Source organism: Cynoglossus semilaevis, chromosome 13, assembly GCF_000523025.1.
Source record: "Cynoglossus semilaevis isolate Cse_v1.0 chromosome 13, Cse_v1.0, whole genome shotgun sequence".
In the NCBI taxonomy this organism is placed as follows: domain Eukaryota; kingdom Metazoa; phylum Chordata; class Actinopteri; order Pleuronectiformes; family Cynoglossidae; genus Cynoglossus; species Cynoglossus semilaevis.
In genome coordinates this window covers 6,113,070-6,128,779 of record NC_024319.1, presented here as the reverse complement: position 1 = coordinate 6,128,779, position 15,710 = coordinate 6,113,070, and the positions used below count along the sequence as shown (strand labels likewise).

At 37.2% G+C, this 15,710-nt stretch overlaps 1 protein-coding gene and 2 long non-coding RNA genes across 4 annotated transcripts in view; all 3 read right to left on the bottom strand.

Annotated features, from left to right (window-relative positions):
- Positions 1-951: 951 nt before the first annotated feature.
- Positions 952-5,475, bottom strand: ncoa7a (nuclear receptor coactivator 7a). Of its 2 annotated transcripts, XM_008323238.3 has the most exons (7): positions 5,272-5,475; positions 4,378-4,573; positions 3,004-3,156; positions 2,740-2,892; positions 2,548-2,643; positions 2,358-2,431; positions 952-2,177 (listed from the first exon to the last, which is right to left on the bottom strand). In XM_008323238.3, exons 1-7 carry the CDS (start codon positions 5,295-5,297, stop codon positions 2,039-2,041), a joined length of 837 nt encoding a protein of 278 aa, XP_008321460.1. In that variant the 5' UTR covers positions 5,298-5,475; the 3' UTR covers positions 952-2,038. The 2 variants fall into 2 exon arrangements, with proteins under 2 accessions (XP_008321460.1, XP_008321461.1); XM_008323239.3 differs by lacking the exons at positions 4,378-4,573; positions 5,272-5,475 and adding an exon at positions 3,707-4,364.
- A 2,323-nt stretch (positions 5,476-7,798) lies between these two features.
- The window catches only part of LOC103388303 (uncharacterized), a 68,285-nt gene continuing 60,373 nt past the window's right edge, over positions 7,799-15,710 (bottom strand). The window contains exon 5 of the long non-coding RNA XR_001760934.2: positions 7,799-8,066. This is a non-coding gene — a long non-coding RNA (uncharacterized LOC103388303). The remainder of the gene's footprint in view (positions 8,067-15,710) is intronic.
- Positions 10,439-14,257, bottom strand: LOC112487943 (uncharacterized). Its single transcript, XR_003051537.1, has 3 exons — positions 12,283-14,257; positions 11,806-12,232; positions 10,439-11,762 (listed from the first exon to the last, which is right to left on the bottom strand). It is a non-coding gene; the product is annotated as an uncharacterized LOC112487943 (long non-coding RNA).

Below are 15,710 nucleotides of genomic sequence, written 5' to 3'. Positions count from 1 at the left end.
GAATATTTTGTGTTTAAAAATCTAAAACTTTTTTTTGAAAAGTCTTAAATTTGCGTGTCCTGGTCAGATGGTGAAATAATTTGATGATCATTTTTGGAAAAAGAAATTCACAATTTTATCTTCCCTGGATGTTTCTCATCAAATAAGGGCATTTTGAAAAATTTCTTAGTAAACTTTTTTTTCGGAATTTTTTTTTAACAGTTCTAAATTTGCGGGTCCTATTCAGATGGTTAAAAACTTTGATGATCATTTTTGGAAAAAATAAATCAATATTGTATCTTTTCTGCATGTTTCTCATCAAATGGGAGCATTTAAAAAATTCTTAGTAAAAAATGTTTTTGGGAATTTATTTGAAAAATAATTTTGCATGTCATTTTTTTGAAATTTTTTTTGTTAAATATTTTTTGTTGAAAAATGTTTCAAAAGAAGTTTTGAAAAACATTTAGAAAACATTTTTTGAATTTTATCTTTCATGCATGTTTGTCATAAAAATATGGTACTTTGAAAAAATGTTTAGAAATTATTTTTTTTAAATGTGAAAATTTTTCTTTCTTTAAAAAATGTAATTATTTTGAAAAAATTTCAGAATGTTTTTTGGGAATATTTCTGCAAAACCTTAACTTTTGGTGAGATGTTGACAATTTTTGATGACTTTTTTCCAAAAATACAATTTTGAGATTATTTAGATTCAAAAGTCTTCAAACATAAAGATTTCTCAAGTCCTATGTCCTATTTTATGGTTAATATTAAAAAAAAATAAATAGAATTTTGGGGTATGTCAACTTTTGATCACAGTAACATACCGTAGTAATAGTTCCTGAAAAAAAATCTCTCTCAAAAATGAATAAAAATGCATCCTTTTAAAATGTATAGCTATGTCCTGTTTTATGGTTAAAATGTAGATTTGCATACGGTTGTGAGTTCGTAAAAAAAAAGAAAAAAAGAAAATTGTTGTCTGGAGGAACGACAGAGATTTAATGTGCTTCCACAAAGTTTAACAAAACGTTGTCAGTGCCAGCACTGCTTGCTAGAATAACATTTACAAAGAAATGTAAAAACCAGGCACACAAGATACAAGCATGTTTCTCTTTCCTAGTAAACGTGTTCTTAAAAAAAATAATAATTTAAATGTATATAAAAGCAAAGTTGAAACATTACCCTACAACACAGCTTTTGCAAATAATTAGGCAGGTGTCTCTGAAAAAGGGAAGTAACAGTCAACGGTTGAGGCTGTTTTCTACACAGACAAACTTTGCCGTTTGTAAATTACAGTAGGTATAGAGCAACTCTTTCTATTTATTACCCCTAAACATTGATAAGGCATGTAGTGACTGCTGTATTTTGGAAGAAAAGGAAATGAAGACCACATGAGAAACGGCTCACAAATCAAAGCCTCCACATATATTGCGAGACTAATCACATTACAGTGTTTTCACCACTGAATAAACATATAAACTTGTGACTTAATGCAAATGTTTATCGACGATGTGAGCTAAGCTTTAAAAACACATGACATAAAGAACATCACACTTAATCACATATCACACATAAAAACATGTCAGACATTAACTTTTAAATAAAGATTTAAAATTAATTGAAAATAAATCAATAACGGAACGTGTTTAAAACAAATTTAAAATTTCATATAGTTTATACATTGAGCTTCGTTACACATAACACTCAATATATATGAGGGCATGAGGAGCTAAAAGCTCGACAGGCCAGTTCTTAACTAGGCTTAGCATGGAGCTGATAAAAGGCTGGTGGTTTACAACAGCACGGCATGACATCTTAAAACTCCATGTGGCCATTTCTATTGAACACCTATCAAAGTGGTGCTATGGCCAGCCCAAAATAACACAGACACCGGCTTAATGTGATCTGTGTGTGAGCTAATCTCAGCCAGATGCTCTGATCTGATACAGGAGCAACACTTCTATCAGCAGATGCACAGTAGCAGCTAAACTGTAGGAGCCCCACGAAGACTTAAAGTTTTGCAACTTCACAGTTGCTTCTTGAGAAGCCCAGATCTACTCCTTTAATTCTGCACAGTCCATACCTCCAGATCTTGGACCATGAAGTCTTCTTGTGTGGCAAGTGGATCATTGTTAAAGGTAGAGCAGGAAAAACTCGCCCCACGATAAAGATTGGCATCCAACCAAAGAGCGAAGCCATCACTGCAGTGAAGGGAAAAGCAGGTCTTTAACCTTAGATAACAGTAACTTAACAGGTAGCAGGTGCAGTGACCGTTTATCACATTATGATATAATAATTGTTTTAACTATCTGTCTGGTTAATATTTTGTGGGTTTTTTTTACAGGAAAAGGACAGGAAAACAATAAACCTTCAAAACTTACCCTCCTCCACCAATTTGCAGAGAGTCCAATTTGCCATTCACAAAGTAGGAGTTCTCTCCACTCCACTTGTAAACCTGTTAGTCCAAAAAAGAGATATTAGGGCCAAATACCAAACCTAAGGGAATTTCACATATCCAAATAAATACTAGATCTATCAAAGATGTGGCATCTGTTAACTTTCTATTCTCACCTGAAACTTGGGGTTGAACCTAAACAGGAAGGTTTCCCCGTTGCCATAGCAGTATTTACTGACTCTAAAAGGGTCTGATGAAAAAGCACCAAAAACCTGAAAACAATAACAACAAGAGTTATTACAGGAACCCTCACAGATAATGGTCTTTTAGTAATCAAGGTATCGTGTACAGAGCCGTAAAACACAAACCTTTTTGTTCATGTCCTTAATGACCAGCAGCACTGGGTTGTCCATATCCGCCATATTCCTGTACAGAGTTTTCAGGCTGCTTCCATGGACAACAGTGCTGTAGACCAACTTCCATGAATTGCCTCGGGTCCTCGCCGGCAAGTTAGCAGCGAGCTGTTAATAGATCAAACACATATCATGATGCATTCAACTATTACTTTACACAACAACAACAACAAAAAACAACAACTTCTTTTGAGAGGAAATGATGATTGGTTGACTGACCTCCTCCAGGTTGTGGTCATTTAACAGATGGCTGTTCTCACTAAGGAGAGGCGGAACATCATCGACTTCCTCCTGGTACTCAGGCTCCTCCACCTCAGAACTGTCAGAACTGCACAGACTCGAGCGTCGTTTGGAGTCCTTGACTCTGATAATCTAGAAGAGAATCAGACAACTGCATATTACGCATTCCAGTCATCACGTGACTTTAATCTGTTGCTCGTTCACCCAGTTCTGACCAAAGGGTCCTAGGAACAAACATACGGACCACGTCAGAATCAGGTTTCATTTTTAAAATGCGGGTTTTTCCACAAAACTCATACATTTTCTTAACTGTAAGGAGCACATAAGTAAGGAATATTTTTTTACATTAAGGGTGATGTATTTACAGAAACGGTTATTTCTGTTTAAAAAATACTCCTATTAGTGAATTTTAAAACATTATTCCGTTAAAAAAAATTTTTACAACAGTGCCTTAATTTTTCACATAGCTTGCATTCTTGATGGTTTCATTTTTTAACAATAGTCTCACGTGCATTAGAATCTAATTTGCATTTTAAGGCATTGCGGCGTGAGTTTTTGAGATCGCAAGGTGTTCCTTAAAAAGAGCAACCACGTGGATCTGTCACTAGGTAACAAGCTGGGCAGGCAAGGACAGATAAACGATGCTTGTAAGACATGCAGTCAAGCTGTAGCTCAGTCCTACCTCCACATACGGCTCCACACAATCAGTTGCAATGTAAAGAACTCGGATATTATCGTAGACCAACTTCATATCTGCTCGTTTACCTGACAGACTGACAACACTGAGGAGCGGGTAACTTAATAAGGAACTTTCGGTCCGTGTGTGTGAAATGCTATTGGTCGAAGACTCAGGACAATGCGCTTTCTGATTGGTTTCTCCTGCTCCTGAAATGGTTTCTTTTTCTCACAAAACGGAAGGTAGTGAGCGGTTACCGGAAGTGACTCAGGAAAAGGATGTCCATATATGTAGAAGCTGGGTTTTCCCAGAACCACACGGGACACGACCCAGGTTTTCTCATGCTCCCAACACGTAAATCCCCGCTTACTGGAAATGGTTTGTTGTTTGGTGGTTTGGTTTAATTTACGTCTTTAATAGGTAGTACTGCAAAGTTTGCATGCAGCATTGTTATAATCTAAACTGAGTTTGCAAAATAAAAGTAATGTGGCTAAATCGATGCTGTTGATTATGTCAATAACAGTTCTGCTCTCCACAATAAAAGTGAACTATTATAAAACCAACAACTACAGCAAGGACAGACTATAATCACACAAAACAAAAAAAGCTAGATTCTTTTTTTTATCTCATTTTATTTTATTTTTCTTAACATGCATTGGTCATAGCGTGGATCTTACCTCCCACTTCTTATTGGTGGCATGGACAGGACGACTAAGGAGCTTGTTGATCACAGCTACTTTGTTCTTCTTCACCACCAAGTACTGCTTAGGATGCTGATCTCTGATGATGTAGCGAGGCTTGCTATGCTTCTTGTTGCCCTTCATGTAAATATCCGGTGACCACTCCACAAAGAATGTGTACAAGTGGTCAACTCTGCATGTACAAAAACAGATTGATCCTACTTTAAAACATATAAACAATACATAATTTATCTTCAAGTGATGTAAAGAACTTCCTCTGGCTAATAATTACATTTGAATGTGCTACTAAAATCCTGAGATCCTGAGATTACACATCACAGCAGATTTTAGAGGATTTCAGTGATGCGGTAAAAACACTGCAAATGCCACACTTCATCTTTTTTCATACCTATAGTATAGAATTGTGTGTACATATGTGACTAGGGACTGAATAATGCAGTAATATATTTAAAGAAGTTGAACTGTAGGAGATGTTTTACTCTATCAAATACTGTTCCTAAATATTTTAATGACTCTGAAGCATTCCTTAGCATGAGTCACAGAGAAATGACACAAGCTGAATGTTTCCTGGATGAACCAATTCTACCTCTAACTTTTCACATTTCATGTAACCTGAAAATCATAGAAAATGCTTAAATTTGTTTTTCAAATATAATGTTCTTTCTGCAAAGAGTGAGATTTCAAATATAATGTTCTTTCTGCAAAGACCTGTATTTACCCAGCAAATACAAGTTGACAAAAGAGTGAGACAAACAAAAGTTTGGCTACTTACATTTAAACATATATGTTCCCTATGTTTAAATGGTAACTGTGTGGGCTACACCACTGCAAACTGTGAATTTACAAAAATGTTTCTGTAGTGTCACTTACTCTCCAACGCTGTATGCAACTCCCATGGCTGCCTTGAAGATGAAGGTGTTGAAACTGTGGAGAGAACTAAGTTGTTTGAAGATTAATTCAAGTCTCAGTGTTTATTCAGCAGGTCTGTGTCTGAGTCTCAGCCATCGGCCACATTTATACCAGAGGATCAATTGCTGAGATAAGCTCCTTTGACCGTAAACCCTCCCTTTCTCTCATCAAAGTTCTGCATGGTCTGCACGTACTAACAAAAGGGTTTCACAATCATGCCTGATGTCCAATGATGGTGACACATTAACCTGACCTGCTCCAGTCCCTGTCCCTACGCTCAGATTTATTTCAGTGTCTGTGTCAAGGTTGTAGCTCGAACATTAACACGACACCCTAGATTTTAGAAAAAGTTCTATTTTATTACGTGTCATCTTTAAAAAAAAAAAAATTAATCATATTTCAACAATGCCAACTCAGCAGTTTCACTGTGTGTTTGGTGAAATTGTTTATATTGCCTGACACTGAAGACATATCATTACATGGTGGTCACATAGAAAGAAAGAACTGTTGATATCATGACCCTACAATGGTCTCCATTAATTTACACCTGAAGCAGACCTTCTCTTTGCAGGCAGCCATATTTTTTCAGTTCACGTATAAGCGTATAGTGCTGTGCTTAGCAAACGGCCAAACAGAGACTTTACAGGTCTTTAAAAGAACTGTGAACCAAGACACTGGATTATACTGACAGTGTGAAAAACTGAGCAGTGTGCGAGGAGGTTCAAGCTCTCAGGGTGCTTACTCTAATCACATATTGTATCTATCAAATTGACACAGCAAATAACAAAGGTTGTTCCCAAAAACTTTAGTCCATAAGAAAGAAGAATCTCTCAGAGAATTAGAGAGTAGTGTTCCTACACTAGTGCCCTTGCTGTTGCATGTAACCATTTCTAATATATATTTTTTTCTGTCTTAGTCACACATGTTTTCGTTTCTTGTCCTGTAACCAGCCCTTTTCTTTAGCTTTGCTCTAAATATGAATAAGGGAACTGTGCTTGGTTTGCATAACCAGCTAAAATCTTGACGCTTGAAAAACTAAAATATGGAACACAAGAAAAAACAAGCTGGAGCCTGAAGCCTGGATTTGTAAAGCTTATGCGATTAAACATCACTTTCAACAATTAAAAACCAAAACTATTCTAGAGTGATTCTCAAACATATATTTCATCTAGAAAATGTTGGGTACTGTATCTGTGGATAGACGTATTGACGTGGACGTTATCTACCTGTGCTAAGACTATCAGGCCTTAATCTTAATAATCTCCTCTAGTTTAGATTAGTTCAAGTGTTCAAGTCTTGTTAACAAGATTTAATCATGGCAGAAGACCTCATTGATGTATTTACTATTCAGAAACGACCAGTGTCCAATTCAACTATATCAAATCTTTCAAAGGTAAAACACACAACTTTGTAACTCATGAGTCCTTCTGCAAATGTATGTCCAGCACAGATATATATATTTATGTATATATATATATTATAAATTAAAATCTGACATGAGGCTACTGACAATGTCCCTCAGGTTAGCTCATGTTCAGATAACAGGTCAAGAGATTACACTGGGGACACTCAGGGGTCAACAGTCAGCAACAGTCAGTGAAATAGAAAGAGATCAATTATAGACAGTGTCCATTCTATCACTCAGACGAGATCGATTGGTGAACACACAGAGCAGCAGATACATTATACATGCATATTACATACCCACAGCAGAAGATGTCCATGCTCCCATCATACTTATGTGCATGCACAGACAAAAGGTCACTGGACTCAATGGAGGTTTCGTAGATAATAACTATAACGACACGTTCAACGACACACTGCAGTGAAAAACAAAAGAACAAGGCAAACCATAAGACCATTAAAGAAACACGTACGTCAAAATGGACATGTTAAAATTAGATCGCGATCATTGAGAGAGCCCAGGTGGGTTTACGTATTTACTTACATAAGTAAGGAGCTGGGACTGGCTCCAGCTCCTCCCTTATGTCTAATACAACTTTATACACCTTTGTCAGAACATACCTGTACTGTAGCTCACATGTAGATTTAAATTATATGATTCAAACTTACGCAACATAATTTTTTGAACTCCTTTATTGATGGCCAAAGCTACAGTAAGCCATTTAATATATAAATCAAGATTCTAAATAAAAAAATATTGAAAGAATTCTCTGTCTCTCTCTTTCATTCTCGCTGATTTTCCTTCTCTCTCAAATCCTCCCTCACATTTTGTGTTTGCCTCACTTTGCCACATACAAACAAACACATACAAAAGAAAAAGGCGTTATTGCGTCACCTCCTCGAATTCCTGTAAATCCTCTCTTACCTTCAGCCCTGATTAAAACAGATGTTGATTAAAAAAAAATAAGAAAAAAAAATCACTGCCAGTGTGCTGTGTTCTCAGCGTTCTCTAATTAAAGCTTCTCAGAAACCCGTTTACCATTGTTTGTGTGTATCAAACAGTAAAAATGACTCTAAACCAGAAGAGTTTTTACTTATGTTTATTGTAAAAAGACATTTTACACAAATATTTGGATTCTCTGAATCACCTTTAACTTGGCTACTGTATTGTTGAGAAAGACTGATTTTTCATTCTTACTGGAGACAACATGTTTACACAGGTCGTAGCTAAACTGAAAGTTAGTTAGTGATGCAGGAAACTTCATTGTTTCTGTTCTGTGGTTATATAAGCTCTTACATCTTACAGCAGCAAAAGACACTTTCCTTTCTGGTGAAAAAACACCTTCATGTTCCTGTGGAAAAAAAGTGGTGAAAAAACACCTTCATGTTCCTGTTCCTGTGGAAAAAAATAATAGTCACTGACATTTTGGTTTTAATGTAGTGGAGGGAAATATATTCTAACTATTGATATGATATGATGTACATCCCAGGGTTTTCATTTTCATATTCTGCATTGAAATTCAGATGACATTGTGGTTAACAAACCTATTTACTTTATTTGTCCATTTTTTCCCATTTAACTGTCATTTAATTATTCATGGGCGTTTACCGTCAGGTCACAGATCCAAAGGCAGGATACATCCTTAGGATTTATTCACATGTGATTATATTTATGTCAGTTCTTTTCAATTGGAGTTTGTGCTCAGAGACTGACTCTAAATCTGACAGGGTCATTCCAAGTAGCATGACCACATGCTGACCCTGCGGGGTCATTGATTTTCAGGCAAAGTTCATAATTGCTAAAAACCACAAATTGTATGCATGCTCATAGGTACTGGAGGTGTGTGTGTGTGTGTTTTCTTTTTCTTGAATTTTGTGCCATTTCTGATATTAAATCAACATTCATTTTTAATGAATCATGATGAAATAAAGATTTGAATTTACCGGCAACGTCTGAGACAGTACATCATAATTAAATCATTGTGTGGGTGTGTTTGTGCAATCACACACACACTGGCAGGTCCTGTCTGCCTAGATCTGTGATTGGGACTGAAGATTCATGTGTGAGCCATCCCACCCGTGGATGTGCATCCATGCATGTGAGTCAGCTGTGTACGTGTCTAAATGATAATGAATCAAAATTGAACATTTGTCAGTCAATTCAGAGAGCATGCACACAGGTCACAAAACAGTTAAAGGTGAAAGTGTATCAGTCCACTGGAGTGTCCAGTTGGATCGGTTTTTCATGATATAAAAAATGTATTCTTACCAAATATTTGACACACACTGTTGTGTGTGTGTGTCAAATATCACAAAGTTTAGTTTTGCCAGTTTTGACAACGCACAGAATTAGACTGGGCAGGACACAATTCACAACTGATTTTGTGCTGTGCACGTGTGTCTGAAAGCATGTGCGCACACGACCCATAATCCTTCTCTGTCTCTTCTTACTCAATACTTTTGTCTTTTCTTTCAGCTAGCTTCTAACCAACGACAAACTGCTCACCGGTCGTTCTCCTCCTGAGACGATTCACATCAAAAACGATGTAATGACAGACAAACGCAACCGTGTCAAGGCAGGTTTAGGCCTGATGAGAGTGTAATAGCTGTCTATCTGCTGTGTCAGTAGGTGTTAATCAGTGACGTTTCACTGTAAGGAACATTTCCATTGACCCACTTTAAGGGGAAATTGTATTTACGCAGTTTCAGAGTGAAAAAGAACCACAAGTGAGTGCTTTTTGATGTTCTGAAGTGAAAGTCAGTCACTTCCTCTGCCATTTTGTTTTAGTCGATTCAATACGTAGTGAAAAACAAACAAAAAAAAGTTATTTCGATGGTAGTATTTGTACACCTTTAAAATTATTCTGTAATTTTTCCAAAACCATCCTTGGATCAGTCTAAGAGCAAATTGACCAACAGTCACTTCTGCACTTTGGACCAGACTCAGCCAGTCAGTGTCAGGTTTATTTCACCCAGTCTGCTGTGGCTGGGCAGTCTTCTATAACGTCTGCAGCTATAAAGTTAAATGGCATATCGCATGCTGTGAAAAGACAGACTGAAATAAAATATTGTCTCAGGCAAACGTTGGTTACGTGATGTTGACGTGATGTCTTTTTGTCACTGGTGACATAGTAACTGAGTAATTGAGGCAGAAATACAACATGATGAGACAGAACATCTCATAATTAACTTTTTTTGTGATGGTTCTGAGAAAAGTATTCATCCACATTAAAGTTTTGATTTGTGGACTCAGTAAACGATTCTGGCCTGATTCCAGTCAGAATGAAAAGTCAGTGAAAGTCACCTACTTCTTAGCTCACATAAAAAAAGGCTTTGACTCAGCCAAAATGGTCGCGAATGTTCTCCGTCACAAAAATGCTTATCGGTCCCTGCCATTTCATTACGTAGAGTATGTTAATTTGTTAAAATGTAACTGAGATGACTGCAGCACTTTCTTTGATTCAGCTAACACTGTATCATTTCCACTATACCAGACATTCCACCCAGAATTATGACACTACAGGAGCACGGGAGAAGAGCAACGTTTAAATTACAGAATCCAGCAGCGGTGAAATGGTTAATAATCTACCAGACTGAAACTTTAGCTGATGTGGCAAAACGTGCTTTGGCTGTACTACTTGAGGCACGTTTTGGGGAAACAGTAGTGTGCCTGCAGAGAATATACTGTTAAAGAGGAACATCAACAGTTTATTACTGTGGTTTGTTTTTTTTTTTCAATGAAATTCATGTTAATTGAGAAATGTAACATGAATTTGAAATCCACATTGCAACCAACATGTGAATGGTTGGGAAAAAACAACAATGTGAAACAATCAAAGATATTATAAAAATAAGCAGCGCTTCGTGACTAATTTCTGGTTGGGAAATTTTAGGATTTAACAAGAGTGATCAGTCTTATAGTTTCATCAGTGCCAAATAAGGATGTTTAATGTTAAAAGATATTTTAACATCCAGTATGTGCCGAAAACCATTGCCATAAGTAATGAAGAATCTCTTATATCAAAAGCAACACAAAGCTGAGGAATGATTCAGTCATCTTTGGTTATTAATAACTTGCATGGCCTACATAAAGTGTGGACACAGACATCAGGGCTGATCAGTTTTGTGTGCCATTCAACACAGCTGCATATACCGTACATAAAAAAAGCTGCAGAAAACACATCACAAGCAAAAGAATGTGACACACATTCAACAGCCAGTGTGACACAAACCATAACAATTGCCCCTGTTGGTCCTTATTCTCTAGAAACCATGTCCAGTCTTTGTTTGCTGGCCCTGTGACAACAACAACAACAACAACAAACGCCTGATCCCATCAAACCATTGCATGCAAATACTGGAAGTTCTCAGTAAGCAAAGAAGGAAAACACACATGATTTTATCTCTATTTAATGCAGGGTGACGTGACCTGCAGCAGTGCCGTTCCAGCGACTGCTCTAGGCTTCAAACTTTTTACAGCTCTCAAACCCTCATGCACACCAATTTGCTGTTCTTCAGTGCCAGAAGTTCACTGTGATCACAGCTCATCAGCTCCGAACCAGGAGTATGAGGATCATCATGTTCTGCACACTCCAACACCATCAGGAAAAGTTTATTTTTTTTATTTATTTTTCTTACTTTTCTAACTCAACAGCTAACAAGTCGATCAAAAAAAGAGGTCCAATATGAACAATATGTTAAAGAATTATTATTACCTATTGTAATAAGTCAGACAGAACTTCAAACTGCCCTTGATTCTGCTCTTCCAATTGTATACCGTAAACGGTGTAAATGTAAGGCATGATACACACACACACACATTTTATGAAGTAAAAGCTACCTGTACACCCAGTACCAAGTGTCACCAACCTTTGAAGGACAAAAAGACTCACAGAACTAAAAGACAATAAAGGAGTTAATATGGGTGTGGCTTTGTAACAAAAGAAGAAGAAGCCACTGTGCAAAGAGTGTCAGTTTGTTGGGATCAGGATTTCTTCTCTCAAATATTCTAAAAATCAACTCCATAAAACATTCAGAATCTATTGCACCTTCACCACATCAACTCCATAAAACATTCAGAATCTACTGCACCTTCACCACAAAGTGGTAGAGTATGTAAAGTAACAGAGTTTAGAGTTACAAATAAGCTCTGGCATATACTGTATATAATCAATTATAAACCGACATTCAGAAAAAAAAACATGTCCATGAAATTCTTGTCAGATTAAGGTCGTGATACTGTACAGAAACTTCACCTTCAGGAGTTTTAAATGCCTTGGTCTAACTGGTGATTGTGTGAACTCTGCTGCTGTTGTGTTTCTAAATCGATCGGCTGCATTTGATACAGTGAACACCAATTATCTCCAGTCTGGTCTTGTTTTGTGTGTGGGCTTAAGGACACTGACCCCAAATGGTTAATAATTATGTGCCAGGAGCGTTCTGCTCAGCTGAAGCGTGGGGTTCTGCAGGGCTCACATTTGGGTCCTTTTTATTTTAACCTTTTATAAGGCACTTTTACCTTTTACTGCTTTGTAGATTTTTTATTAAATGTATATGAATGACTTTTACCTTTTACTGCTTTGTAGATTATGCTATTGTTCACCTGTTCCTGAAAAGCAACACTTGTGCTTTTTTTTTATTAAATGTATATGAATAGAATTTCTATATGAAATTAATTTAGTTGTTTGTTTAATCTAAACTATTGCTTTTTATTTAAGCATTTTAAAGAGCTGGTGACTTAAAAAAAACAAAACAACACATTCTCACCATTGTGAGATAAACCACCTCGCTTTTAATGGTGAAACAGCTGCATCAATGCCTTTCATCACTATGCCAAACAAAGCATATGGTGGTGAAAGGCAAGTCACCACTACACTCTGGAGGAGTTAAAACATGTTCTGTAAAGTAACAACATCACGGTTCTCTGACAGGGTTTTAACAGATTATTTTAGCTAAGTGAATGTAACCTGTTTAAGCTGGTAACAGACCAGAGTACGGTGGAGACGGGACAGTGCAGTTAAGTCTTACGGCTACAAATAGGCTACTCTGAACGTACACTGGAAAACTTTATACATAAGGCGACAGGTTTCGCACATTTCTAAGTATTACTGCAGGACTAAGAAATTACTGCAGGAAAACAATATTAGTTTGAAAATGGTAACAGTGACACTTGTCATAGCTGTGGAGTGAAGCAACAACTGGGACAATACTTGACAGAAAATAAAACAAAGCTGCCCTCTGCTGTTACTTTCTGAGAATTACTGCACTCCTGGGTAAGAATGTGTGGAGAAGCTTGTTTAGTAACTCACTGAGAACTGTGGTGGCAGCAGTGGTTTGATGGTTAAAGTGGTTAAGGAAGCAGACTTGGATTCAGAAGTTTTCAGGTTCGAGTCCACCAGCTGCCAAGTTACCACTGAGGTGCCGTCCCCACACACTGCTCCCCCCGGGGCTCACTTTGGCGATGGGTAAAATACAGAGGTCAAATTCCGTTGTATGCTGTGTCACAATGACAAATAATTTACTTTCTCTTCACCTCAGAAAATCTGCAGAAAATATCAAATTGATCAGCCAGTAGAGAAATAAAATATGCTGATAATATTTAAATGTACCGTACGTCTATCTGTTGTTTTCTATGTGCTGAAGTTGTGTCTCAGTCAGGAGTTATCAAAGACATAAACCAACAAAGCTGCCGTCTCTTGTTACATCTCAGGATGGTGTGATTGAGCCTGTAACTTCACATAAATTTCTAAAATACTTAATTAATGAGTGTCTTTAAAGCTTCGACTTGGATCAAAAACTAAAATGTCTCATGTTACCACTGCACTCAATAGTGTATTGTTACTAGCCACTGCGTGTGTTTCGTTTCTATTGAAACCACTATGACAGTACACAATGTTGAAGGTCAGGGTGTTTGTTTTTCTCTCACTTAATTGATGGTGTGGCATGCACAAATGTGAACAAAACTTAATTAAATTCTTCTCGTCAACATCAACACCTGTTCACCTCTTTCACCTGGCACTTTATGATGCCTGTCGTATCATCTCAGACATGAATGTTAGCAACAAACTTTCTCATCGTTTGCTTTATTCCTTTAACTAAACATCTGGCCGTTGGGGACAGTGGCCTACACACAGATACAAAAACAACTTCATAAACCTCCTGAATATGCAGCAAGAGCTCAAATCTGTCTCCAAAAATCACATCATTTAACAGGCAAATCGTAAAAAATAAAGTGTCCTGACGGACAAACTCAATTATTTCAACAGTATACAAACAAGAACCGCTCAGATAGTTACGCAACTCAAATAATCTTAAATAATAATAAAGTTTATTCCTCAATCACAGAGTTTAGTTTTTATTGCATTTTGAGTTAAAGTTGAGCAATTCTGCCTGAAAATGTATAATATCAATTTAAACAAAGTAAAGAATGTGATAAGAAGAAGGCCTAGGGCAGAAGTGGCCAACCAGTCAAGAGGCTAAGAGCCACAATTTTTACCGTGTTACTGCAAAGAGTCACATGATGAACATGGGAACATGTGAACTGTCCCATCCCTTAAAAAAATTCCACTCTTTTAATACTTTCTGTGTATGACTCCTCCAGAGTCAGATTTACAATTGCAAGAACCGAAAAAGAGTGCAAATTGGGTTTTCCCTAAGTCATTTGCGTAAACACCCATCGGCATGAGATTCACATAACGTAAAAAACACAAACAAAGTTGTGCATGAAACAAACTTGCATGAAACCGGACAACTTGCAAGTTGCATGAAACCGGACAAAGAGCCACATGTGGCTCACGAGCCGCAGGGTTACCCAGCCTGGCCTCGGGTGTCTTGCAGATCTTAAAAATCCTTTAATGTGAATCGGCAGAGTCCTTGGAGTTTCCCAGAGAAGCTACATATCAACATGTGTGTTGTAAATCACATACAAAATGATTTGTGTCAACTGCTCCTACGTCTACTTCTTTAAAATAAATGAACATGCTACACCAGTCAGTTGTTGATGCAAAATGGACAACAAAGTAACCTTCACTGTAGGGCCGACGACTCCTCAGTCAGGGGCAGCGTTTGAGCTCCACCCATGGCTCAACACAATCAACTCTCATGTCATAACATTCTTATCACCACTATGATCTTCTTCCTTCTGGCATATTTTGTCACGCACAATGCTACTGACAAGAGGCATCTATTTTGGGCAACTATCCTCGCTTAACTTTAAATTCACTCCAAAGTGAGATTTCCAGTCTGTACCTTTTGCGGCAGGTAGCAAATTAATCTCTAAGAGAAATGCCGTCATTTTATAATAAAACTAAAATGACAGTGTCTTTGTCTTTTTCACTGAAATAAGGATTTGCATTGGATCTTTCCATAAGATTCACAAACTACTGTATGTCTACCGTATGTCAGTGCACCTCAGTGGCAACCCAGCAGCTGGTGAACTCAAGCCTGAAACCTTGCGGACCCATGTTGGCTTCCCTAACCACAAAAAATAAGATAGAAGATAAAATGCACATTAAGGAATCAATAGCGATACAACACACATCCTCCAGACATATTTTGATCAAAGATGATGATCCTAAAAAACATTATTCACAATAATAATAATAAAAATAGTTTTAAAATGTTTTTAAAAGTCTTATTTGATGATACTTCTGGAGGATTATTCTTCACTGCACAACTGACAATGGCCTCTATTGTGCTTTTTGATTGCATTTGCGTCAGACCAAGAATATTTCAGATATTGTTGTCCTGCCCCAGAAAAATCACTCGTGCCATGAAGAAGCAAAGGAGGATGAATTAGTGATAAATGTTCTTACCGCAACATGCAGCAGTACAGGTCATTCCTGTATGGTCACTTTTTTTGTATGACAGAGACGAATGTATGATTGGCTTGAAAGTTACTGGTTTAAGTTTACGAAAAGCAAGTACTGTTTCTGATAAGTGGAACAAAATGGGGTTTTATGGGGTTTCCACCCAAACACCCAAAAACCTGCTCTGCC

Excerpts from the sequence above, each read along its gene's own strand:
- ncoa7a (XM_008323238.3), bottom strand. The coding sequence starts at position 5,297 with ATGGGAGTTGCATACAGCGTTGGAGA. Across the intron at positions 4,574-5,271 it reads GTTGCATACAGCGTTGGAGA|AGTTGACCACTTGTACACAT; the intron begins GTAAGTGACACT and ends TTGTACATGCAG. Across the intron at positions 2,893-3,003 it reads ATGACCACAACCTGGAGGAG|CTCGCTGCTAACTTGCCGGC; the intron begins GTCAGTCAACCA and ends ATCTATTAACAG.